The following is a 27,309-nucleotide window of genomic DNA, read 5'->3' as shown; positions in this document are numbered from 1 at the left end:
CCCTGGCGAGGGGAGGGGGTTGGACCAAGGTGCGCGTATCCCCAGGTCAGCGTCCCCGCCCTCTTGCCCCAGGCTCCAGTCCTTTGGGGGCAGGCGCGTGCACTGGGGGCTCACACCAACGCGCCCCTCCAGCCTGGCCCGGATTCCTGCAGCCCAATGGCAGGGGAGGCCGCGCACCCGTCGCGTTACACAGTAGTCCGGCCGCGGATCGTGGACCACGTTGGGTCTGTCCAAAACCCACCAGTGAGCAAGCGGGAGAGCGCGGCCACCCCGCCCCGCCCCTTCCGCGCCCGCCCCGCCCGCTCCCCGGAAGGCGCGGGTGCCCGCAGCTCCCCGTGGACTCCGACCTGGGGCAACATGGCCGCGTTCTCACCTCTGCGCGACTGCCAGGTACACGGAGGCTGCCCCCAGCCAGGTCCCCCTCGGGCCCCGGGTGTTGGGAGTGGCCTGGTGCTGGCGGAATGGTGGGAGACATGGCCTGGTCGCCGGGCGTAGGGTGAGTCCTGGACGCACGGGCGCGTCCGCGGCAACACCTAGAAGGGACCCGAGGCCCTTCTTGTGGAGTCCCCACCGAGGGAAATAAGGGGCACCTGTCAGGGTACTCGGGAGACCCCAAGACCTCCTAAAAATCGTAGCTCACTGGGCATGGCGTGGGACGCAGAGAAGCCTGCAAAGGTGAGGGGCTCCTTGGAATCAGCCCAGGACAGGGAGCCTGAGCCCATCTTGCAGATGAGGAAGGTGGAGGTCAGAGGGGCCAGGTGACTTGTGTATGTTGAAGTTTGAAGGGCTCCTGGGAAGAAAGTCCTGCTCTTCCCTCCTTGCTGTCTGTAGGCCTGGAAGGATGCGAGGCTCCCGCTCTCCACCACAAGCAATGAAGCTTGCAAGCTGTTTGATGCCACGCTGACCCAGGTATGCCTGCCTAGAGAGGCCGCGGCCCCTTCTGTGGAGGTCTAGGGGAAGGTTTTTGTTTGTTTGCTTTTGTTTTTGAGACAGAGCCTCACTCTGTCGCCCAGGCTGGAGTTCAGTGGCGCAATCTCGGCTCACTGCAAGCTCCGCCTCCCGGGTTCACGCCATTCTCCTGCCTCAGCCTCCTGAGCAGCTGGGACTACAGGCGCCCGCCACCGCGCCCGGCTAATTTTTTGTATTTTTAGTAGAAATGGGATTTCACCGTTCACAGGATGGTCTGGTTCTCCTGACCTTGTGATCCGCCCGCCTCGGCCTCCCAAAGTGCTGTGATTACAGGCGTAAGCCACCGTGCCCGGCCTGGGAAGGTTTTTAAATTGGGGAATGCTTTTTAAATTGCGCCATGACCTTAGCAATAGATGGCAGTACATCTGTGCACTCTGTACTGGAGGACGTGGGGACATATCTCTGCCACCCACAGAGTCCTGAGAGGGCCTCTGCACTCACCCTCCTTCCCCAGGACTCTGAGTGGTGGGTGGATAGCAGTGGGCGCCATGGGGATGTTTTTTGAGGGTGCTGGCCTCCTTGGGCCTCCCCTTGTGGCCTGCTGAGGGTCTGATGCAGGGCTCGGCTACTTAGGACATGGTATCCTGTCCTGGGATGCATCTGTGAATATACTGTCTTCACCTAGGCTGTGCCAAGACCTCCTGCCACATTACCAGTCATTTCTCTACCCATGAAGGGTCCTATAGTTTTATAACTAAGTCTCAGAAGATCCAACTAGTTTGTTTGACAGGTAGGAGAACTGAGGCTCAGAGAGTTGAACCTACTTGACTTGAAGGTTGTCCATGAATTAGAGGCAGAACCAGGGTGAACCTGGGCCTAACTACACTGATAGAAAACTAAAGCTGGCCTTGGCATGGGCAGTGAGGCCCCTGCATACTGACTTCATCCACATAACATGAGGACCCAGGGAGCTCTTAGAAGCCTACCGGCTGAACAAGAGAGGACTGATGGAATGCTGTGAGCTGTGCCATGGGTGCCCCTCCTGTTCCCAACCTGCCCTGCTGTTCCTAGCCTGCCCTGCAGAGGGACTCTGCTGTGGGCATCTGAGTTGTTTATTTTGTGTTTGACCTGGCTCACTTGCCCTTCCTGTACCTCGCTGGCCTCTTTAGAGTACTCGATTTGTTTTTTGTTTGAGATGGACTCTTGCCCTCTCGCCCAGACTGGAGTACAATGGCGCAATCTTGGCTCACTGCAACCTCCACCTCCCGGGTTCAAGTGATTGTCCTGTCTCAGCTTCCGGAGTAGCTGGGATTACAGGCAGCGCCACCACGCCTGGCTAATTTTTTTTTTTTTTTTTTTTTTTTTGAGACGAGTCTCTGCTTCTTTGTGCAGGCTGGAGTGCAGGGTCGGATCACGCAGGCTGGGAATGCAGGGCTGTGATCTCAGCTCACTGCAGCCCGGCCCCAGGTTGGACGCCATTCTCCCTCGGCCAGCCTCCCGAGTAGCTGGGACTACAGGCGCCACCACCGCTAGTTTTTTGTATTTTTAGTAGAGATGGGTTTCACCGTTAGCCAGATGGTCTCGATCTCCTGACCTCATGATCTCACTGCCTCGCCTCCCAAAGTGCTGGGATACAGGCTTGAGCCACCCACCGCCATACTTCTTGTATATTTAGTAGAGACGGGGTTTCACCATGTTGGTCGGGCTGGTCACAAACTCCTGACCTTGTCATCCCCCGGCCTTGGCCTCCCAAAGTGCTGGGATTACAGGCGTGAGCCACCACTCCTGGCCCCTAGTACTCGATTTGTTACACACCACATCCCCAATCAGTGGTAGCTCATCCTCCCAGCCTGTGCATATTTTGTCCCGTGTATTGGTGTCTCTGTACTGTCCTGTGTTAGAACTTCGATTCTTTAAATCTCTGTGCCAACCCTCCTCTATCTTGTCAAAATGCTTGTGTAGCCTATAGTCTCAGCTACTTGGGAGGCTGAGGCAGGAGGACTGCTTGAGCCCAGGAGGTTGAGGCTGAAGTGAGCTCTGATTGTGCCACTGTACTCCAGCCTGGGCAACAGAGTGAACCCCGTCTTAAAATATATATATATATGTATATATATATATACACACACACACACGCATACATGTACTAATTCTGTGTAGATGTAGGTTAGATAACTGAAAGGGCATATTTTAAAATCCAATGCATGATTATAGGTCTAGGACTTTTTTAAAAAAGAGGCATTTGAATAAAGGACCAGGTACCAATACACCAAATTGTTTAAAATGACGATGGGCTGGGCACGGTGACTCACACCTGTAATCCCAGCACTTTGGGAGGCTGAGGCAGGTGGATCATCTGAGGTCAGGAGTTCGAAACCAGTCTGGCCAACATGGTGAAACCCCATCTGTACTAAAGATACAAAAAAAATTAGCCGGGCATGGTGGTGTGCACCTGTAATCCCAGCTACTTGGGAGGCTGAGGCAGGGGAATTATTTGAACCAGGGAGGTGGAGGTTGCAGTGAGTCAAGATAGCACCACTGCCCTCCAGCCTGGGCAACAGAGCCGCAGACTCTGCCCCAAAAAAATTAGCCAGGCGTGTACACACCTGTAATCCTGGTTACTACAGGAGCTGAGGCAGGGGAATTGCTGAGAACCCTGAGGTAGAGGTTGCAGTAAGATCATGCCAGATCTCCAGCTCGGGCCATTGCGGGCAAGATTCTGTCTCACTTAAAAAAAGAAAAAAAGATTTGCCTTTCAGCTTTTTGTGTCTTTCTGACTCTCTAAAATGAATGTTTACTGTGACTATTTTTTTTTTTTTTTTTTTTTTTTTGAGACAGCTCCGCCTGTCAGCCTAGGCTGGAGTGCAGTGGCGCCGAGCCTCCACTCACTGCAAGCCCTCAGCCCCAGGTTCATGCCATTCTCTGCCTCAGCCCGGAGTAGCTGGGACTACAGGTCACACCTCACCGCTAGTTTTTCTTGTATTTTTTTAGTAGAGACGGGTTTCACCCTGTTAGCCAGGATGGTCTCATCTCTGACCTCGGATCCACCCCGCCTCAGCCTCCCAAAGTGCTGGGATTACAGGCTTGGAGCCAATCGCTACCGCCTATCAGACTATTTTAAAACGAATGAATAAGAAGCAGGAATGTTCCTGTCGTGACCAACTTCAAGGCTCCTCTTAGGGCCGAAGAAGCCGATGTGTAGCAGATCACCTGTCAGGAGGAATTTGCCCCTTTTTTTTTTTTTTCTTATCTCTGTCATGCAGGCTGGAGTGCAGTGGTGCTATCTTGGCTCACCGCAACCTCCCAGGTTCAGGCGATTCTCTTGCCTCAGCCTCCCAAGTCTCAGCTGCCCAAGTCGCTAAGACTACAGACACATGCCACCATGCCTGACTAATTTTTGTATTATTTGTAGAGACAGAGTTTCGCCATGTTGGCCAGGCTGGTCTCAAACTCCTGCCCTCAAGTGATCCACCCACCTCGGTCTTCCAGAGTGTTGGAATTACAGGCGTGAGCCATCGCACCTGGCCAGAACCTGCCTTTTGATGTTTCTTTTTTGGAAATGCAGCATCCCTAGCCCTAGAAAGTGCGCCTCGGGTGATGTGTATTTCATTTCTTCATATAAAGAAAGTTGTCAGCCAGGTTATGCCTTCTTTGGATTAGAGTCCAGAAAACACTCAGTGTTGTACAAAGAAAAACAAATCTGGATTTATTTTTATTTTTTGTTTTTTGAGACAGAGTCTCTCTGTCATCCAGGCTGGAGTGCAGTGGCGCGATCTTGGCTCACTGCAGCCTTGGCCCCCGGGTTCAAGTGATTCTCATGCCTCTGCCTACCAAGTGGCTGGGACTACAGGTGTGCACCACTATGCCCCACTAATTTTTGTATTTTTAGTAGAGATGGGGGTTTCAGCATGTTGGTCAGGCTGGTCTCGAACTCCTGACCTCAAACGATCTGCCCGCCTTGGCCTCCCAGAGTGTGAACCTGGATTTAGAGCCACACCTTTGCTAAATGATCCAAGGGCTCCGTGAGGACTTGTTTTGCTTTTCCCATTTTAGTATGTAAAATGGACCAATGACAAGAGTCTCGGTGGCATCGAGGGCTGCCTGTCAAAGCTCAAAGCAGCAGATCCAACCTTCGGTGAGTAACTCCTTCCCTGGGTGGAGGAGCCACGCTTGACACAACCAGCCCCTCTCTCTTTTCTTTATCACAGACACACAGTTGGGATGGGGAAGGCAGGTTGGGTGGCAGTAACCAGGGTGGCATTTGCACAGAGGGAGAGACGATGACAGCTGCCTTTGTATTTGGAAAAACAGTCACTCCCATAAAGATGCCAGGTTCTAATAGGCATTTTTCTTGCCTTTTCTCTGATTACCATCAATTACTGAATAAAGATGCTGATCTCATTTCTCAGATGAGGAAACTGAGGGTTGGCAAGAGTAAGACCGTACTTAAAGCCACCCAGCTGGTGATTGACAACTGGGATTAGATAAGCTTCCTGAATCCAAGGCCCAGGCCGCTGGAACATGAGAGGTGGCTGCTGCAGCCTCCGTCAGGGGACCAGTGAGACCTCATCTAAGTGGCCAGGGTGAGGTGATCACCGATGGGTGACAGAGGCTGGCATCCAGACAAGCCATGTGTACAGCGGGCATGGGAAGCCAGCACAGTGCATTGACGGTGGGTGGTTCCAGGGTGTAGCAAGGTTCCGGGCCTGGGGGAAGGGCTGATGAGGGGACAGAGTCTTGTCAGGGTGGCAGGGACCCCCTTCTCACCCTGCTGCAGCCTGGTCAGATTTAAGGCAGGGGCTTGTACTGCCCTGGAGAGGACAAACAAGGAAATAACTGGGGGAGAACAGAGAGCCAAACCCAGTCATGGGGAGCCAGGAGCCAGGGGTGGGCTCGGACTCTGAGCAGACCTTGAGCCCTGATCAGGGGCCTTCAACCACCTGAATCATCAGCTGGGCTGGGCTCAACCATCGGAATCACCAGCTGTTTTCCAGGGGCCACATGGGTGGTCCTAGCACTATGGTTGGGTCCTAGATCCCAGGCCTGAGCCAGTGACCAAGTTCCAAATGCCAGTGGACACCCTGGCTCTCCCAGAGTGTGGCCTGGGGGCCTGCACTCCTGCCAGCAAGGCTGCTGCGAGGGCCACAAGGCACACACCCCCTAACTTTTAGCATGTGTGAGCAGCACAGACGGGATCGTGACTTCTGTGCTCCGGGGCCTCCTTGGTCCAGCCCGTCATGAGCAGCATCCACTGATGCCTCCCGGGAGCCGTGTGCTGGCTGTGTGATAGTGGCCGCTGATGAGCCTGCAGGCAGCCGCTAAGTGGCTCATCCAGTGAAGGGGAAGGTGCTTTAGACACTGGCACTCAGCACAATGCCCTCACTAGACAAATATTCAAGGGTGCCTTTAGGCTTGCCGTTTGCTCCATGCTTGACAAGTGCCAAGGCTGAGTTCTGGACAGTCGGCAGGGCCACAGTGCACAGCCTACTGCTGCCTGGCTGGCCCCTCCTGGGACATGGGATGTCTCTGTGACATGTGGAGTCTGGGCTGGGCTGGGCTGGGCTGAACCACCAGCTGTTCTCTAACCTCCACCAGCAATGGGCCACGCCATCTCTACTGGCCTTGTACTGATTGGCACTGGAAGCTCCGTGAAGCTGGACAAAGAGCTGGACCTGGCTGTGAAGACAATGGTGGAGATTTCAAGAACCCAGCCGCTGACAAGGCGGGAGCAGTTGCACGTGTCTGCAGTAGAGACATTTGCCAAGGGGTGAGGGGCCTTCCTGGGCCGGGAGCTGGCACCCTGAGGCTATGCTGGGGGAGTGGCAGGGTATCCCTTTCCCGTCGCCCTTGGGAGCAGGGCGGGGTGGGAGAGTGATTCTCTCCTTGTCTCCTGAGATGCTCTCATGGAAAATCACATCCTCTGCTTCCCCGTCCTTGGTGGAGTGCTGAGTGAGGAAGCAGTTGGTGAAGATTCCCAACTTAGTGTTAAAAGTAACTTACTTTGTTTCATTAAGTAAATTGTATATTATTTTCCTTACAAAAATAATAGGGTCACTCTACAGAAATTACTAGGTTAGGGAGGAGAGAAGAAAACATGCTTCTTCTAGTGGGAAATAAACAATCAAATCAAATCTTCGCCCATATGTTCCTTGCTCTTGCACTGGCTTTCACGTCATCCCCCCGCTGTTCCCACACTGGTTCCCTTGTTCTCTGGGATGGCCCCCATGTCTGCTCAGGCAGGCGAGATGCCCTGCAGAGTTAGATGATCTTAGCCGATTGTACAGGGATCCTGAGACTGGGGAGGTGCTGCCTGGTCTTCCTTGTGAGTCATCCCAGGTGTGGTTCCACCTCGGAGACTTCATGTAGGTATCTGACTGTCTCCAGTGGGATTATCCTCGGCAATTTGTGAAACCTGTTTTTTTTTTTCAATTGAACTGAAGAGTAAAATTTCCCACTGGGTTTTCAGTTTTCTGTTCATAACCTAACACAGAAATTGATATTTATTTATTTATTTAGACAGAGTTTTGCTCTTGTCACCCAGGCTGGAGTGCAATGGCACGATCTTGGCTCACTGCAACCTCTGCCTGCTGGGTTCAAGTGATTCTCCTGCCTCAGCCTACCATGTAGCTGGGATTACAGGCACATATCACCACACCTGGCTCATTTTTATATTTTTAGTAGAGACGGGGTTACATCATCTTGGCCAGGCTGGTCTTGAACTCTTGACCTCATGATCCACCTGCCTTGGCCTCCCAAAGTGCTGGGATTACAGGCAGGAACCACCACGCCTGGCCAGAAACTGATTTTTTTTTTTTTTTTTGAGACGGAGTCTCGCGCTGTCGCCCAGGCTGGAGTGCAGTGGCCGGATCTCAGCTCACTGCAAGCTCCGCCTCCCGGGTTCACGCCATTCTCTGGCCTCAGCCTCCCGAGTAGCTGGGACTACAGGCGCTGCTACCTCGCCGGGCTATTTTTTGTATTTCTTAGTAGAGACGGGGTTTCACCGTGTTAGCCAGGATGGTCTCGATCTCCTGACCTCGTGATCCGCCCATCTCGGCCTCCCAAAGTGCTGGGATTACAGGCTTGAGCCACCGCGCCCGGCCCAGAAACTGATTTTTAAAAAAAGACGTCCATGTAGACCATGACATTGGTGAGAAACGATGCCTCTTACATTCCCTGTGTGGGTGGACTGTGTGTTCAGTGTTGGTGAGAAATCTTTCTCGGTTTCCAGGAACTTTCTGAAAGCCAGTGAACTATGGGAACAGATTCTCCAGGACCACCCAACAGACATGTTGGCCCTGAAATTTTCCCATGATGTTTATTTTTACCTGGGCTGTCAGGAACAGATGCGAGATTCTGTTGCTCGAGTTTACCCCTTCTGGACACCTGACATCCCCCTAAGCAGGTATGTGCCAACTGGAAATCACATTGTTTCTGTTTCTTAATCTCTCTCTTCTGCCCTAAAAATATGGTGACTCTCTTGGGCCTGTCCTAAAAATAATGGGACCATTGTTGCTATTCTCCTAGTTCCTTAAAGTTCAAAGGCTTCACTTTCTTCATTTGATTTTCATCCCACCTGTGGATGAGGTAGTACCATTAGGTATCGGTCAGTATGGGATTGTTTTTGCTGCAGTAACAAACATCCCCTGGTTCTTCTTCCCCAAAGCTTATTACAGCAAAGGTTTATTTTTTACTCATACTACATGGCACCTTAGGAGGGATGAGGGCTCTGCCGCTATGTCCTTGTCTGCATCCAGGATCCCAGCTGATGAAGCAGCTGCCCTCTGGACACACCTGTCACTAAGAGGGAAAAGCAAGCTTTCCTGGGGGGGCTTACAGTGGCAATTAAACATTTAGAATGAAAAGGATACCCTGCCACTCCCAAGTCATTGGCCAGAACTGATCACATGACCTCGCCCACCCACAGGAGACCAGGAAGTACAGTTCTACCTTGTGCTTGGGAAGAGAAGGAGGCCTAGAATGTGCATGAACAGCCCCAGTGACCACCACACAGGAATGACTTCACTGCAGCTTCATTACAGGATAGTTGTGAGGTTCAGAGAGGTTAATAAGCTGTATTATTTAGTCAGCACCCTCCAGAGAAGCCCAGAGAGCTCTGAGACAGAGAGATAGAGATTTATTTTAAGGAATTGACTCATGTGAGTGTGAGGGCTGGCAAGTTCAAAATCTGTAGGGCAGGGCAGCAAGCTGGAAATTCCTGCAGGAGTCAGCATTAGCCTCGCATCTGGAGGCAGTCTGCAGGCGGAATTTCTTCTAGGGGCCTCAGTCTTTCTCTTAAGACTTTTAACTGATTGGATGAGGCCCACCCACATGGAGGGTAATCTGCTTTACTCAAGTCACATCTAGAAATAGCTTCACAGGACTGGGCACAGTGGCTTATGCCTGTAATCCCAGCTCTTTGGGAAGCTGAGGCTGTAGGATTGCTTGAGGCCAGGAGTTCGAGATAAGCTTGGTCAACATGGCAAGACCTTGTCTCTACAAAAAGAAAAAATAAATGAAAAAAGTTAGCCAGGCACGGTGGCATGTGCCTGTAGTTCCAGCTACTCAGAAGGCTGTGACAGGAGGATCTCTTGAGCCCAGGAGCTTGAGGCTGCAGTGAGCTGGCAATCATGCCACTGCACTCGGCCTGGGCAGCAGAGCAAGACTCCATCTCTAAAAGAATATGTATTTCACAGCAACATCTAGACTGGTGTTTGACCAAACAACTGGTACCATGGCCCAGCCAAATTGACACATAAAAAATTAACCATCACAAGAACCTAGTAGTACCTGTCACACAGTAAGCATACAAGAAATAGTTTAAGTCTTGAGGATTAAATGACCCCAGTAAACACACGACACACACACACACACACACACACACACATATATATATATATATATATATATATTTAAAGATAACTCTGGAAGCCAGTGCTTAAGACATTGCTTCAATGAATAACAAAAACTAGAATCAATCTTCTTCCACAGTAGTGAAGCTAACATCTTAGTCTCAGAAGCCCCATTGCCCTATTTTGTTTTAACTTAACTCCAAGAAATCACAGGAAAGAAACCTGTTTCATGTATGACCACCCTAGATACTCGGGTGGGCAGTTGCAGATGAGATTGGAAGTGTGGGCCGGGCGCGGCGGCTCATGCCTGTAATACCAGCACTTTGGGAGGCCGAGGCAGGTGGATCACCTGAGGTCAGGAGTTTGAGGCCAGCCTGGCCAACATGGTGAAACCTCGTCTCTACTAAAAATACGAAAATTAGCTGGGTGTGGTGACATGTGCCTGTAATCCCAGCTACTCAGGAGGCTGAGGAAGGAGAATCGCTTGAACCCAGGAGACGGAGGTTGCACTGAGCTGAGATTGTGCCACTGCACTCCAGCCTGGGCAACAGAGCGAGATTCTGTCTCCAAAAAAAAAAAAAGAGAGAGAGAGATTGGAAGTGTGCAATTATTCAGTAATGTCTTCCAGCCCATCCTGGACTGGGCCTGGGCTGAGGGTGAATTGGACAGACAGGTCCCAGCCTGTAGGAGCTCCGGGTCTGAGGAGGACCCGGCTGTCCACTGAGTGCATTCCAGGCCAGGCAGGGGACCGTGTACAGCACTGAGGAAGCCAAGGAGGAGCTGTTGACAGCCCACAGGTCACGGAGGCTTCCCAGGGAGGTGCCCCTGGGTCATGCCTCTGGGTGGATGTCACCATGCAGACAGGAGGAAAAGAGCCCTTGTTATTCTCAGTGGAGACCCGTGTTGATTCTTAGAAGGTGGGATGCTAATTGAGGAGCAGGGCCACTCTCTGTGCCGGGTTTGGGGATGATTGTGCAGATATAATGTTCATCTTGCCCCTCACCAGTCTGAAGCACGGAATTGCTGAAAAGCACAGAGCTTGGCATGGAGTTGGAGGTTGTGTCCGTCTCCTGTGGCTGCTATAGCAAAGGGCTGCAAACTAGGTGGTTTGGAGCAGCACATAGGTACAGCTTTGAGGGCCAAGAGTCCCATCCAAGGTGTCAGCAGGGCCAACGCCCGCAAAGCCTCAGGAGTGAGTCCTTCCTGCCTCTTCCAGTGCCTGGTGGTGTCCGGAGTTGCCTTGAAGTCCCTTGGCTCGCAGCTGCATCACTCTGCCTTGGTCTTTACCTACCTCCTTCCCTCTGCATCTGTGTCTTCCCACGGCCCTCTTATAAGGACACCAGTCATTGTGTTAGGACCCACCCTAATCCCATATGACCTCCTCTAAACTTGATTACCTCTGCAAAGACCCTATTTCCAAAAAAGGTCACATTCCCAGTACTGGCGGTTAGGACCCCAGTGTATCTTTGTGGGGACATAATTTGAACTGCTACCTGTCCATCGTTTTGTATTCTGAGATATTTTTTCTGTGTTTAGCTATGTGAAAGGCATCTACTCTTTTGGCTTGATGGAAACCAACTTCTACGACCGGGCAGAAAAACTCGCCAAAGAGGTAAGTGGGTCCTTCCCAAGGTGCCTGACCCCTTGGGGAGCAGCTGTCGGGTGGACCAGGGTATGTGAGGGGCACCATTCATGTGTGACCCTGGTGAACCCCATCCCCGCTCTCACTTCCTCAGAGAGATTGGGGAGCTCATGTTAGTGTGAGCAGCTGCCGCCTGCCAGGGGCTGTCATTCACCTGTGGCCCCCTGAGGACCCCAGAGCCACGTTCCTTGGCTAACACTGGTTCCCCGTCTACAGATGAGGTTGATGGGGTACAGGGAGCTGGGGTCAGCCCACTCACTTGGGGTTGCACTGAGTGGCAGGTCTGGGCTCCCACCCACACTGCCCTGCAGGGACAGGAGTTTGTAGGAGGTGAAGTGTAAATAAACGTTGGCTCTTCCTTCCTGAACTTTGCATTTCTAAGCATCACTCACGGCACCAGAGGTTCAGGGACCTGAGTGATGATAGCCAGTCATGACGATTGCTGGGTGCCCATGCGTGACTGGGCCCAGGGCCAGAGGGCAGGCTTAAGCTGTCAGGCATGGGGCGCGGGTGGTCTCATGCTCTGGGGGTCCCTCTCCTGTACTTCTCTTCTTGCAAGATTGGAAACTGAGGCCCATGGAGGGGCTGCCACGCACAAGGGAGTGACAGCTCCTCCTGTGCCCGGCTCTGTGCGGCACTTTATATGTGTCTGCTTGCGTCCCCACAGCCCTGCCCACGTGATGTTCAACTCCTTGTTGCCCAGATGAGGGGCCCGAGGCTCAGAGGCCAAGGCTAGAGCCTGCCTAAGGCCACATGGCTCAGAGATGGCAGAGCCGGATTCCACCCAGGCCACTTGGCAACGGCTGTCCTTTCAGCTGCCTGCTCCAGGCCGCACCTCCCAACATCCTGGCTGGGGTTCTTCCCCCAGTAGTTGCCCTAGTCGGCCTGCAGCACCCTCCCCAGGAGACAGCATTGGGGCCCAAGGGTCCCTGGGCTCTCTGAAGACTGCTCTGATTATAGAATCTGAGAATTGTGTCTTGAGTGATATGGTCTTTGCTTTAACTCTGAGTCAGGGCTGGTGGGGAACCCAAGTGGCTTTCTGGCAGTCTTGGTTCTATGGCCTGGGTGACCAGACACCACATCCAGGGATCAGCTGTAGGAAAGTCCCTTGGAGACCATGGCAGCTGGGCCCTCCTATGGGTGGCATCCATCTGGGCACCTGAGAGCTCCTGAGACAGTTGGAGAAGCTCTGGACAAGAGTAGCTGTGGCAAACCAGATGTGGCAAGTCCCCTCCATGCCTTGCAAGGAGGAAGAAGTGGTGGATAGGGTCCATTCCTGCTCCGTTGATCCCCTTTCGCCTCCTGTCCCTTGTCTTGCAGGCACCAACTCTTTGACTTCAACACCAGCACCCCACAGGCAACTACTGGGCAGGAAAAGGGGGCTGTGATGGGGCCAGGGGTGGTAACACATGGGCCATGTGTCTGCAGCCCCAGGCTGGTGAGGGCAGGAGGAGCCAGGGCAGGAGCAGGCAGGCAGCAGGCACAGGCACAGCCACAGAGCTTGGGGACCTGGAGCTCCAAGTGGCTCGATGGGTGGAGGCTTAGGGAGGAGGCAGCAAGCCGGGGAGCCAGGAGCCAGGACTGTAGAGGGGCAGGCGAGGACTGGATTCTGCTGGGCCTTGTAGCCTGGGAATGCAGTTTGGACTCCTTCCCAGGGAACCATGGTGGGACTCCAAGAGAGGAAGGAAGCCGGTCAGCCCATCAGAGCTGGTGACAGCCACCACCCTTCACTCCCTCCATGCATGAAAGCAGCATGCTTAGCAGGGTCCCATCTCAGGACCCCGCGCCCAGCCTGCTTAGACTGTGCCCAAGTGTCCCGTGCTCAGAGCCCCTGCCCCGGGGGTGCCCACAGTCCCCTACAGACACGCTTCCTTTCCTTCCGTTCCCACATGGAGTGGGCCGGGCCCACGAAAGCTGAGAGGTGGGCAGAGAGGCAGGGCTTGCTGGGGTCGACCTCCCACCAAAAGCATCTCAGCGGGTGCTGGGCCAGGGCAGAGGAGCGTGGGGCTTCTGGACCCCTATGAAAGGCGTGGGGAGACTGAGGCAGTGGGGCTGGCGGGAACTCATGATTTGGCATGGGGGACCTGGGCGCAAGCCAGGCAATGGGACTTCTGTCAGCCTCAGTTTACTGCTCCATTTTCTTTTTTTTTTTTTTTTTTTTTTTGAGACGGAGTCTCGCACTGTGTCACCCAGGCTGGAGTGCGGTGGCGCGATCTCGGCTCACTGCAAGCTCCGCCTCCCAGGTTCACGCCATTCTCCTGCCTCAGCCTCCGAGTAGCTGGGACTACAGGCGCCCGCCACCACGCCCGGCTAGTTTTTTGTATTTTTAGTAGAGACGGGGTTTCACCATGTTAGCCAGGATGGTATCGATCTCCTGACCTCGTGATCCACCCGCCTTGGCCTCCCAAAGTGCTGGGATTACAGGCTTGAGGCACCGCGCCCGGCCTACTGCTCCATTTTCTAAGCTCCGCCTGGGACTGAGTAGATGCTTAGCAAACATGAGCTGAACACATAAATAGAAGAAAGAAACAGCTAGCGGGGGAGGATCATTCCCTGAGCCCAGCCTGCCTCTCTGGTCGCTGTCAAGCTCTCAGGTCATGGGAGTGGCTGTTGTCATGAACTGTGATAACCTTGAAGCCAGCTGTTTCTGCACCCAGAAAGCCACGTGTCCTCACATATATGGTAGTGGAAAGAGGCAGCCACAGCCACTGGAGGACTTGACAGTTCACACCGCGTTCACTTGGGCAGTAACCGCTTCTCTAAGAGGAAGGCAGCATCCGTGGCCTTCCTGGCAGCAACTGAGGCCCAGAGAGGGCGGGCATGTTTTGCAGGCGCCTCGGCTGTGTGCAGATGTTGTGGGCTTGGGTCTGAGCCCTGGCTTTGGAAAGATCCTGCCGCTGTCCCGCTGGGTGAAGTTGCGTAGCCTCCCTAAGTGTCAGCTTCCTCGTCTGTGAACCAGGCAGTGAGGCCCATGAGCTGGTGTGCCCGGGCAGGCGGGAAGTGGTGCTGATTGTCAGTGTTTTGAGTCGGAGCCCCATCCCCCCACTTGCTCCACCCCGTTCAGTCCAGGCCCCTCTTGCCCCTTAGAGACGTCTGCCCCTGTCGTTGCCTGCCCTGGCAGCCTGACTGATCTGCTTTATCTGGAATCCTCTTCCCCACACCCTGTGTAGGCTTTATCTATTAACCCGACAGACGCATGGTCGGTGCACACCGTCGCTCACATCCACGAGATGAAAGCAGAGATCAAGGATGGCTTGGAATTCATGCAGCACTCAGAGACCCACTGGAAGGTACGATGCTTGTCGGTGGCTCACCTCCCTGGGAAATGCAGTGCGTCCCCTTGAGTCAGGCTGAGGCTTTATGGACAAGAGTTATAGGGCTTGGTTCCCTCTCCTCCTTCTCCTGCACCTGCCTCAGGTGTTTGGCTGCTGAGCAGAGCACAGTCAAGATTTTAGTCCCCACCCCAGGCCTATACCTTGCCCTAGGGACTCCACTGAGGGTCCAGCCCAGACTTCTCTGCCCTCACAGGGCCTAGTCAAGAGGAACGATTAGCCTCCTAGAAGCACATGAGCTACACCATGACAGGGACCCTCTGTGGGATGTGGAAACCCAGAGGAAGCATTAAACTCAACTGGACTTGGGGGGACAGTGGCCAGGGAAGGTGTCCTGGAGGAGGCAACCTCTGAGTTGGCTACTGAAGGATGAGCAGGTGTGTGCCACACAGAGGGGGATGATGGAGAGCATCCCAACCGTCACCAGCTTGAGCAAGGCTTCCAAGGCCTACAGTGGCCTGTGAGGGAGAGGAGAGCTGCACAGTTTGGTGTCCTAGAGCCCAGGTACAAGGCAGACATGGGCCGTGCAGGAGGCTTTGTCAGTCCCTCTTTCCATGGGAGGCAAGGTGGTGTCCAGGCAGAGGCAGAAACGCCTGCAGAGGCCTCAGAGAAGGAAAGGCTAGCGCCATGGTGGACGTGGGCCCTCTGGACAGATGGGGCTGCGTCAGATGAGCCTGTTGGGCTCAAGGGAGATGGGACCTCCTCGGAACAGGGACACAGGGTCGCTCACTCAGCGCTGATTGAATACCCGCTTTGTATTTGGGGTCAGCAAGAAATCAGGGAAGGGTGAGCACTTGGCTCCCAAGCAGGGGCCGTGCAGTCTGAGCCGCGCAGCGGAGGACCCTTGGGCCTCCAGATTCAGCTCTGTCAAGGGGGCAGCTGTCAGGTTCCCTTCTCGGGGACAGTAAGGTTTGTTTGAGGTTTTTGAGTGCTGGGCACTGTCCCTTGTTGAGGATCACGAGTCCAGTCTCCCGAGCTTGGAAATACCCTAGCAGGGGCCAGCTCTGAGCCCAGCACAGGCCCTGCTTTAACACTGCTTCATACTGAGGGCGGCCTAAGGGAGCCACTGACATGCACCGCCCCCCCGCCCCGGCTCTCGGGGCTTTGCCAGCACCTGTTGGAGTTTGGCCCTGGGCCTGCTGATCTCTGCAGGTTTTTTTGGTTTGGTTTGGTTTTTTTTTGTTGCTGTTGTTTTTTGAGATAAGTTCTCTCTCTGTCACCCAAGCTGGAGTGCAATGGCACAATCAGGGCTCACTGCAGCCTCGACCTTCTGGGCTCAAGCGATCCTCCCACCTTGGCCTCCCAAATAGCTGGGACTACCGGCGTGTGCCACAGCACCTGGCTAATTTAAATTTTTTTTTTTTTAGAGAGACAAGGTCTCCTCCCTGTGTTGCCCAGGTGGGTCCTGGACTCTTGGGCTCAATTGATCCTTCTGCCTCAGCCTCCCAAAAGTGCTGGGATTACTTTTGGGAGGCATGAGCCGCCGCGCCTGGAGTTTATCCAAGTGCCCTGAGCTGTTTGGGCACCCATGGGCCTTGGGCCACTCCCTGTGGAGTGGCTCTGTGATTCCTTTTCTCAACTTCACATGTAACGGAGGCAAAGCTGGAGTTGCTGAAGTAACTTCCTCTGCACCAGTCCTGGGGCTGCTGCTCCCCAGCTCAGGCAAGCAGGTTGGGAACCTCCCCTGGCCTCCGTTTCCTCCTTGGTAAATGCAGCATGATAGTCACTGCCCTTCCAAGTGGAAGAGATTGTGTGGCCGGAGGCGCCCAGCACAGATATGGAATATTGTTTCCTGCACTCAAAGATGATGGTTTCTGTGGCCGGGTGCGGTGGCTCACACCTGTAATCCCAGCACTTTGGGAGGCTGAGGTGGGCGGATCACCTGAGGTCAGAGATTTGAGACCACCCTGGCCAAGATGGTGAAACCCTGTCTCTACCAAAGACACAAAAATTACCTAGGTATGGTGGTGCACACTTATAATCCCAGCTACTCAGGAGGCTGAGGCAGGAGAATCGCTTGAACCCAGGAGGCAGAGGTTGCTGTGAGCCAAGATCGTGCCACTGCACTCCAGCCTGGGGGACAGAGCCAGACTTTGTCTCAAAAAAAAAAAAAAAAAAAAAAGATGGTTTCTGCATTAGCACAAAACAACATTTTTTCTTCCCATAGGCCTTCAGACTTTTCATACATTCTTTTTTTTTTCTCCTCTAGGACTCGGATATGTTGGCTTGTCATAACTATTGGCACTGGGCTTTATATCTGATTGAGAAGGTAAGGGGGCCGTCTGTTTGCCCTGTCTTATCCTGTAGAGATTCCAGAGGGAGAAAGATTTTTCTAGCTTTTGTTGTGTATTCACATCCCGTGGAGCCCTGATGCAGTGGAGCATTAATGTTTCCAAAGAGCGTTCCAGGCTTGACCTGTTGTAGGGATTTTCCACTGTAGAGGCCTGGAAATCACGTCTGTGGTGTATAACTTGTAGAGATCATTCAGAGCAAGTGCCTGTGGCTGGAGCGGAGAGCCAGACGCCCACCCCGCAGGGTGTACCTGCCTGGGCCATGAGATCTTGCAGCGGGAGCCAGGGTATGGGGCATCTGCTCGTGACACCCTTGACCCCAGTGATTCCGCCACAGGGTTCCGTGTGCCAGACTGTCACTTCCAGTGCTCTTTATCCTGCACAAAAGCTAGAAGCTCCCTGAATGTCCAAAAAGTGAGAAATGCTGAGAACGTGAGGGCCCTGTCATGACATAAGAATGTGATGATAAAGTGTCTGGAAGACAGCACAGAACCCAGCTAAATGTACAGGAGAGGAAACATATGCAGAAAAGAAAAAGGCGGCTGGGCACAGTGCTCACGCCTGTAATCCCAGCACTTTGAGAGGCCAAGGCAGGCAAATCACCTGAGGTCAAGAGTTTGAGACCAGCCTGGGCAACATGGTAAAACCTGGTCTCTACTAAAAATACAAAAATTAGCTGGGCGTGGTGGCGCCTCCCTGTAATCCTGAGGCTGAGGCATGAGAATCACTTGAACCTGGGACATGGAGGTTACAGTGAGCCCAGATTGTGCCACTGCACTCCAGCCTGGGTGACAGAGTGAGACCCCATCTCAAAAATAAAAAGAAAAAAAGAGAAAAAGACTAGAAAGAAATACATGAAAAAGCTTGCAGCAGTTAGTATGAGCAATACCTATATTAACTTTTCCACTAAGAGAGAGAATGCTTCCACAGCAACTGTTTCTTCAGTGGTGGCGGCACAGGTACTGCTGTCCTTTCTACACTGGGGAACCAAAGGTCCGGTTGAAAGCAGGTTCACCTTCTCCCATCCCAATGCCACCAAGACACTGCCTGTCCCCCTCTGAGAGGAGGTGGAAGCCTGAGGCCACGTGCTCAGGGGGCTTTGGCCTGGCCGTTTTCAGTTCACGTCCCAGTATTACACTTTGCTTTCTCCAGAGTTTAATCAGGAGAACTTTATTCTTCCAGGGCGAATATGAGGCCGCGCTGACCATCTTTGATACTCACGTAAGTTGCGCTCACACCGTGTTCAATTTGTTGCAGCATTTTGCCTTTGAGTCTCAAAGAGACCAAATCTTTGAGTTCTTCAGGATTGTCCCAGCCAGAAAAACAGCTGGAGCAAGAAGATGTTTCTTGCGTAAGGCCTGCTGGGGCTAATTTTGCCAAGAGCAATGTCGTAACCCTGCCTATGCTGGGGACAGCGGTTGGCCCTGCTCAACCCTGCCTATGCTGTGGACAGTGGTTGGCCCTGCTCACCCCGAGGGTGCTGGTAGATTTACACATCTAAGGGCCTCGCCTCTGCAATTGTGGACTCTCCTCCAGCCCTTTCAGGTCACTTTTCTTTGGTAAGACAACTGGTCTACCCATAGGAATATTTTTTTCTTTTTTTTTGAGACAGAGTTTCGCTCTTGTTATCCACGCTGGAGTGCAATGGGGCAATCGGCTGGAATTATTTTTCTTCACTATAATAAAATAAAAATAACATAAAATTACGTGTACAAGGCCGGGGTGTGTGGTGGCTCATGCCTGTAATCCCAAGACTTTGGGAGGCTGAGGCGGGTGGATCATTTGAGGTCAGGAATTCAAGACCAGCCTGGCCAACGTGGTGAAACCCTGTCTCTACTAAAAATACAAAAAATGAGCTGGGCATGGTGGTGGGCGCCTATAATCCCAGCTACTCAGGAGGATGAGGCACGAGAATCGCTTGAACCCAGGGAGGCAGAGGTTATAGTGAGCCAAGACTACGCTACTGCACTCCAGCCTGGGTGACAGAGTGAGACCCTATCTCAAAAAAGGAAAAAAGAAAAAAGAAGGGTGCAGCTCTGTGGCATTAAGTGCATTCACATTGTGCAACCATCACCAGCCTCCATTTTGAGAACATTCTTCATCTTCCCAAACTGAAACCCTATACCCATTAAACACTAACTCTCCATTCCTCCTCCCTGGGCCCAGACATTCTTTTGAGAGGGGGAAAAAAGCCTGACTCACAGCTCCAAGGACCCCAGGGATGGCTTCATCATAAAAGCCTGGAACCACAGAAATGCTTGTGATCTGGGGATCTAAACATCAGAGAAAAGCACACAATAATTTCCCTTGGTCAGGAAGTTGTAGTAAGAAATGAAGGGTGGGCCGGGTGTGGTGGCTTACGCCTGTAATCCCAAGCACTTTGGGAGGGTGAGGCTGGTGAATCACCTGAGGTCAGGAGTTGCAGACAAGCCTGGCCAACATGGTGAAACACGTTTCTACTAAAAATACAGAAACTAGCTAGGTGTGGTGGTGGGCGCCTGCAATCCCAGCTACTTAGGAGGCTGAGGCAGGAGAATTGCTTGAACCCAGGAGGTGGAGGTTGCAGTGAGCCGAGATTGCGCCATTTGCACCCCAGCCTGGGCGACAGAGGGAGATTCTATCTAAAAAAAAAAAAAAAAAAAAGTGATGGGTGACATACTCCAAGAACTTGAGGTGGCGGCCCGGGGGTGGGAGGTGGCCGATGCTTTGGGCCTGGTCTGGGCCCTGGATATGCAATGCAGTGGGCTGTTTCTTCAGGTCCACCTGGTGACCCCTCTAGTGCTTGGAGCAGTCTACACCCCAGGCAAGGGTGATGGGCCTGTTAGTTGGGGTGATGGGGACAGTGGCAGAGGGCTTGCTCTATACGGGCCCCACCCCACCTAGACAGGCTGACCCTAGCTGTGCCTGCAGCCCCCTCATCTGGCCCACCAGCTGAGCCCGCCTTGGCGCCCTGTCTTCCAGATCCTTCCCAGCCTTCAGGCCAGTGGTACAATGCTGGATGTGGTGGACAGCTGCTCCATGCTCTACCGCCTGCAGATGGAAGGTAGCCACCCCTGCAGCCCCACTGGCTTCTGCCTCTTCCTCCCACACCATGAGGAAGAGGGTACTGTGGCCTAGGCCCGGGGCTGGGCAAGAGCTCATGGGTGAGCCGCTCCAGACCCCTCTGCAGACCTGGCCGCTGCCTTGGGTACCGCTCTGCAGCTGCCTCCTAGCTGGCCCAAAGCTGGAGGGGGTGCCCAGGCCACACTGCCCTTTCTGACAGTTCCTACCGCTCCTCGATGTGGAAGCCTCCAGCTCTGCACCCAGGGCGGCACCTGCTGTGCTGTTCCCACTGCCAGCCTGCCAAGCCTTCGGGGCACTGGTGGCACCTGGCCACCTGTCTCGATGCCACCTCCTTTCCTGAAACATGAGAGAGTTTCTCAACTCCCTGGGATTGTAGACAGGTTTCTCAACCTTGTCATGCTCTGCAGGTAGCCTGGAGGGATCAGCCACAGCTCTGGGGGCTGTCGAGGGCTCCAGCCAACCACTGGGGTGCCAGATGGTTCTCCCCTTACCTCAGGCTCAGCAGAGCCATCTGGAACCACAGAGGCCTGGGCTAGGCCCTGGGTCAGCAGTACCATGAGGGGTGCAGGCCTGGGCTGAGCAATTCAGGAACCTGAGGGAGTGCATGGCAAGCTGTTTCTAGAGATTCAGAAGGCTTCCTAATGGAGGTGAAATGTGAGCCCCAGGAGCATGTGTGGGGCTTGCTGGGCAGACAAGGGAAAGAGTTACACTCAGAGAAAGCAGACCATCCAAAGCTACCGGGACGTAGAAGCCAGCAGCCTGCTGCAGAACAAGAGGCCAGAGGGCGGGCTTGATGTGGTCAGATCAGGCAACAGCAGGCTGAGGGGTGCAAGAGCCAGGGAGCCCACTGGTGGGAAGGGCAGGCTGAGGCTGGAGACCCAGAGAAAAGTGGGGAGCCCGGGGCATCCATGGGGAAGCCAGGGGTTGTGTGGGAAGGCCGGGGGATCCAAGAGGCCTGGGGTTTGTCAAAGCAGACAGAGGTTTTATTTAATAACCTTTGACACTTTTTAAAATGTGCTTCCTACTTAACGTGTCTATGGCTTCTATAATTAAACAGTCCTAACAGAGGCCTAAGCACGAGGCCAGACACTGCCCATGGCCCTGCCTACCTCCCCGGCCTCTCACCTGGGACAAGGTCATCAGGGCCTCCAAGGGAAGCGCTGTGGGGGAGGCTCTTGCACAGGACACACCCCAGAGCCTCATTCCAGGCCCTGGGTCTCCTCCCCATGTCCTCAGGGGTGTCTGTGGGCCAGCGGTGGCAGGATGTCCTGCCTGTGACCCGGAAGCACAGCCGAGACCACATCCTGCTGTTCAATGACGCACACTTCCTGATGGCATCCCTGGGTGCACACGACCGCCAGACCACACAGGAGCTGCTGACCACCCTGCGGGACGCCAGCGAGTATGCAGAGGGGACCTTCTTGGGGTGGGGGTCCTCACCCTGCCAAGAGGGTGATGGGGTGCTAGGGCCATGCCGAGACCTGTTCAGTGCCTGCCCTGCCTGTGAGTGCAGCAGGGGGATGCCCATGGAGGCTGCTCCCCAGTGTGCACCGCTATAGATATGTGTCCCCTGGTGCAGACTCCCGAGGCGTGTGCACCAACAAGTGTGTGGCCCACAGCTCTACAACTGGTTGCCCCAAGACACAGAGCTGCCTCCATCCCCATCGTGGGTATGAGATCCTCAGGGTCACAGGGCTGCCTCCCATGGAGAGGACACAGCGAAGCCCTGAAACCAGAGACACCTGCTGCTTACAGGCCCTGAGGTCCTGGACGAGGTGCTTCTCTGGTCTGAACCTCAGTTTCCCTATCTAAATCAGGGATAGTGCCTGGCAAGAGCTGGTGAGGGCTGACCTGGGGGACCTGGGCTGCCCTGCCCATTCCCTTCGGGGGGTGGTGATTGCCTTGACTTGCAGTGCCAGGCCTTTGCCTGTCTTGTCAGCAATCCTGACAGTTCTGTTAGACTGGCACTGTTATGCCTGCTTCACAAGTGAGCAAACTGAGGCTGGAAGGTTGGGGACCAGATAGCTGGAAATGGGTGAACTCCAACCCAGGTCTGAGCTTAGTGCCCTGTCCCGTCCCCTTGATGGGCTGCCCCGCCTGTCACCTCACCTCATCAGCGTGGCATGTGTCAGGCACTGGGCCAGGGACACCTCGCTGAGGAAGAAATGGCCCTGCCCCTCCCGGATGTCCTGTGATGGGCAGACAGCTGAGGGCACTGTCTCGGGTTCGCAGATCTCCAGGGGAGAACTGCCAGCACCTCCTGGCCCAAGACGTGGGGCTGCCCCTGTGCCAGGCCCTGGTGGAGGCTGAGGACGGGAACCCTGACCGCGTCCTGGAGCTGCTCCTGCCCATCCGCTACCGGATCGTCCAGCTCGGTGGGAGCAATGCCCAGGTGAGCCGATGGCTGCCAGCAGGGGCGCGTGGGGACTGGGCCAGGGAGTCTGGGTGCCCTGCAGCCCCCAAGTCTCTCCCGTGGTGGTGGTGCCCACAATGTGGATGTGAATGTGTCTCTCACGCTCCCGCCCTGTAAGTTGGTCATCGAGGGTGTGGCATCAACACCACTGTCTCCCTGGAGAGCAGGCAGCCCTCGGTGGGCGGGGGCTCACCTCCCCCATCCCGAGGTACAGGAGCCTCACATGCCCAATTGATATTTCAGAGAGACGTCTTCAACCAGCTGCTGATTCATGCGGCCTTAAACTGCACCTCCAGCGTCCATAAGAATGTGGCCCGGTGAGCTCCTGGCCCCTGCCCAGCACTCCCGACTTTCATAGGCTCTCCCTGCAGACCTCGGGAGTGTCTGGAAGCCCCACCACCCTTGGCCCGAGATGCTCCTGCTTCTGAGGCTGTGAGGTTGGGAGGCTGTGGGGAATTTGGTTCTCCTTTGTTAGCCAGGCTCCAATTCCAGCCAAAGTGGGAGCGCTCCAAGCCCAGACCCAACCTCCCACCCTCCCCAGCCCACTCCCTTTTAGCCATGCTAAGCTACCTGAGTACGCAAATATGTCCTGCTCTTTCAGGCTTCTGGGCCTTTGCACGCTTGGAACACCCTTTCTCCTTTTGCACCTGGCCGACACCTAGCGCTCAGACCTCAGCTCATTTCTCCTGCCTGCCTGTGCTGGGTGCCGAGAGGCAGCAGTGAGCAGGCACACCAGGCACTGGCTACCAGGAATCCATCTACTGTAGTTGGGAGGCTGACAGGGAACAGTCAATCCCACCTGAACCCACCGCGTAAACTCACACTGAGGGAGCAGCAGCTGAGGGCACACCCGAAAGTGCAGTGGGTTTAGCCAGGCCAGGCATCCGGAAACTAAAATGGAAATGCCGAAGAGTGGAGAGTAAGCGTAAGCTGGAAGGTGAAGTATTAGGAGGTGCGCGTGGCTGGTGGAAGGTGCGGCGTGGCTAAGAGGTGGAGTGTCGAGGTGAAAGCGTGGCTGGAGGTGGAGTGTTAGGAAGAATTAAGAAGCGTGGCTGGAGGGTGAGTGTGTTAGGGTGGCGTGGCTGGAGGGTGGGTGTGTTAGGGTGGTGTGGCTGGAGGGTGGGTGTTAGGAGGGTGGCGTGGCTGGAGGGTGAGTGTGTTAGGGTGGCGTGGCTGGAGGGTGAGTGTGTTAGGGTGGCGTGGCTGGAGGGTGAGTGTGTTAGGGTGGTGTGGCTAGCAGTTGAGTGTTAGGGTGGTGTGGCTGGCAGGTGAGTGTTAGGAGGGTGGCATAGCTGGCAGATGAGAGGGTAGGGGAACTCCAAGGAGCCCCCACCATTGCCAGCAGCCTTGGTGCTTCCATGGCCCGGCTGGCCTCCCTCCACTCAGGCTGCTGAGCCCTTGGCCGGAGGCTGCATAGCCCCTGTATGCCTGACGAGCAACTTTGACACCTCTCCTTGCCCAGGTCCCCCATGACCCTCAGACATAGGTGGAAGGAGGAATAGAGGAGCCATGGGGTGCCTGGTGGGGAAGGTGTGCTGTGAGAGCAGGTGGCAGCCCGGGTCCACAGGAGGCCCTTGGCTGGTGACAAGCCCAGTGGTTTAGGCGCAGGTGCACCAGTGCAGCTCCGTCTAGGCAGGGTTACCCAAACTGAGCCGTGCAGGTTCTGTGGTACTGATGAAACAGGTCTAGCTGGCAGCACTTGAACCGCCTAAAACTGTAAAATGTCTTGGACACATGCTCCCCACTTTGCCTTACATGGCCATAGACAAAACCATGCATGTTTCTTTAGTGGTTAAGCCCCTTGGGGAGCTTAAGCTGTGGTGTGGGTGGGAGTTGGTGCCTCTGGCAGCAGCAGTGGGGAAAGTGGCTGTGTGGACAGGAGGACTGAGGGTGGAGCTGGGGTGAGCATCTGGGGGGCAATGCGGCGGTGCTGATGTGGCCTTCCCCAAGGCCCAGTGGGGGAGAGCAGGCTGCACGGGGAGCGGACCGCAGTAGGTGTCGGGGGTGCCTTCTCTCCAAGTCCTGTCCTGCCACCAGGCAGCATCCATGGGGCTATCAGCACAGGTCACCAGCCCCCAGGGTGGGAAACCTTCCACCCCCAGCCATGGTGCCCCCACACACTGAGTGCCTGGCCCCAGCCCTTTCACACCACCCACGCCCTACAGAACCACTGTTGTCAGATGTTTGGGGACTGTCTTCGTCAGTTTGGGCTGTTACTTTAAAAGTGCCACAGACAGGCCGGGCGTGGTGGCTCATGGGTGTAATCCCAGCACTTTGGGAGGCCAAGGCGGGTGGATCACCCGAGGTTGGGAGTTCAAGACCAGCCTGGCTAATATGGTGAAACCCTGCCTCTACTAAAAATACAAAAAATTAGCCAGGCATGGTGGTGGGTGCCTGTAATCCCAGGTAATCAGGAGCCTGGGGCAGGAGAATCACTTGAACCTGGGAGGTGGAGGTTGCAGTGAGCTGAGATTGCACCACTGCACTCTAGCCTGAATGTGAGAGGGAGACTCTATCTCAAAAAAAAAAAAAAAAAACAGTGCCACAGACTGGGCGACTTGCACAGTAGGCATGCATTGTATCACGGTTCTGGAGGCTGGAATGTCCAGGACCAAGGCCTGGCTGGGTTCGGTTGCTGCTGAGGCCTCTCTTCCTGGCTTGTGGACAGCCATTTTCTTGTGTCCTCACATGACCTTTCCTTTGAGTGCCAGTTCTTTTACGTCTCTTCTTTCTTTTTAAATTTTTAAAATATTTTTAGAGGCAAAGTCTTGGTCACCCAGGTTGGAATGCAGTGGTGTGATCACAGTTCACTGTAAACTCAAACTCCTGGGCTCAAGGAATCTTCCTGCCTCATCCTCCCATAGTGCTGGGATTACAGGGGTGAGCCACCACATCCACCTCTTCTTATAAGGGCCCTAATCCCATTCACAAGGGCCCCACCCTCATGACTTAATCACCTCCAAGAGGCCTTGTTCCTAATACTATCACCTTGGGCATTTGGGCTTCAACATATACATTCAGCCTGGACACAGACATTCAGTTCACAGCAGGGTCTTTACCTCAAAGTGTACCTGGGCTTTCTCTCTTTCAACCTGGGTTTTCCCCACTCATACCTGTTCTGCCCCATCTTGAGTGTGGCTTCCTGCACTGGAGGTCTGTGCCCTCCCATCCTTACCTCTCTCCAAACTGAGACCAGGCCTCCTGCCCCTGGGCCTTGGCCCTTGCTATTCCCTCAGTGCCGCAGTCCAGCCTGCCTGTGTTCTGCCTTGGGACCAAGGGACCACCAGGCCCCACATCCCTCTAGAATGTTCTGCAAGAGAACCTCCATGTCTGTTTCCACAGGAGCCTTCTGATGGAGCGTGATGCCTTGAAGCCCAACTCGCCCCTGACTGAGCGGCTCATCCGCAAGGCGGCAAGCGTCCACCTCATGCAGTGAGCCAGCGTGGCCGCCTCCACCCTGCGGAACCTCGGTGATGGCCTCGCTGCGTCCAGTCAGCGTGCTGCACCGGGTTAGGGTCAGGAGACGGCTGGAGCCTGTTTGTTAGGGCTGTTAGAGGGTGATCTTCAGTTTTACGGGAAGGGGGTCAGAGGTTAATTTTAAATGTGATTCTAAATCTCCTTTCAGTGCTTGAGAAGGGCCAATGTGCATTTTTCAGCAGTCACAGCCAGTGCGAGTGCTGCTCTTTCCACCTGCCTTGCAAATTCTGTTTCCCAGGGGAATGTGTCTACTGCCTGGTGGTTCAAGGGTTGGAAGGCAGGGCAGGGGTGGGAGCTGATTCCACTAGGACAGGTCTTCCAGAGGCAGCCAGCCTCCCACCACCGCCTGTCCCCTTCCAGGCTGCCCCTGGGATGGACCTTTTCATTCTTTCCCTTATATTCTAGACAGGTTCTGTCATCTCATTGTGTTGCTGTCCCATTTTTCAGGTGAGGGTACCGGGGTAGGGGAGTGGCCTGCCCAGGGTCACACTACGAGAGGCCCCACCTGCTGCCTTTGGGCTCAGCCCCCTGCTGCTGCATCCACCGCCCTCCTTACAGATGAACGTGCACATGGGGTCCTCCTGCTATCTCTGGGGCGTCTTGGAGCCCCCTGGGGGGCTCTGTTGGTGCTGATTTGGACCCGTTTCTCTTTTTAAACTGCACATCATAAGGCTTCATGTCGAGCATGATTTTAATCATAAATGCACTTTTGAGATGCAGGGATTGAGCTCAGAGCTTCTCTGCTGTGGCAAAATGCAAAGTGCTGTGATGTGTGGCTGTGACAAGCCTGGAGTGGGCCCTGTTAGTGCCGCCTCTGTCTCCTGCTTCCCCACTGAGCACCTCCTGAATGTGCTGCTGACTGAGTTGTGCTGCTTTCAGCTTTCCTGTGAGGGGAGGTCCCAGTGCACAGATGTTTTTCAAGTTCCTCAGTTTGTACTGAAATTAGGTAGGGATTCATCAGGGCAGGAAGCAGGCCTCCTAGAAGAGAGGAGGCCTCCAAATCTATTGAGTCCCCACAGTGTGCTCAAGCCTAGGCAAATTTCTGTGGTTAAAATGAATTATTAATCAGTTCCTTCAAGTCTGAGCATCTATGGTGCAGGCCTGGGGCTGGGTCCTGGGGAGGTGGCTTCTCCCTGAACTTAAGGTAGGTGGGGCGGGGCAGGCCAGGCCAGGCGCAGTGGCTCACGCCTGTAATCCCAGCACTTTGGGAGGCCGAGGCGAGTGGATCCCCTGATGTCAGGAGTTCGAGACCAGCCTGGCCAACATGGTGAAACCCTGTTTCTACTAAAAATAAAAAAATTAGCTGAGCATGGTGGCACACATCTTATCCCAGCTG

At 54.4% G+C, this 27,309-nt stretch overlaps 1 protein-coding gene across 1 annotated transcript; it reads left to right on the top strand.

Moving 5' to 3' along the window:
* The first annotated feature begins 273 nt into the window (after window positions 1-273).
* On the top strand, window positions 274-27,047 carry TTC38 (tetratricopeptide repeat domain 38). The gene is made up of 14 exons (XM_003905706.3): window positions 274-390; window positions 832-909; window positions 4,960-5,041; window positions 6,502-6,673; window positions 8,135-8,308; window positions 11,292-11,367; window positions 14,568-14,687; window positions 16,939-16,998; window positions 18,203-18,241; window positions 19,982-20,063; window positions 21,320-21,485; window positions 22,316-22,475; window positions 22,740-22,813; window positions 25,839-27,047. Exons 1-14 carry the CDS (start codon window positions 358-360, stop codon window positions 25,930-25,932), a joined length of 1,410 nt encoding a protein of 469 aa, XP_003905755.2. The 5' UTR covers window positions 274-357; the 3' UTR covers window positions 25,933-27,047.
* The last annotated feature ends 262 nt before the right edge of the window (window positions 27,048-27,309 follow it).

The sequence above is a fragment of the Papio anubis genome, chromosome 16 (genome assembly GCF_008728515.1).
Source record: "Papio anubis isolate 15944 chromosome 16, Panubis1.0, whole genome shotgun sequence".
Lineage (NCBI taxonomy): Eukaryota > Metazoa > Chordata > Mammalia > Primates > Cercopithecidae > Papio > Papio anubis.
Note: the sequence above shows the minus strand (reverse complement) of the source record. Positions and strands in the feature narration are given on the sequence as shown.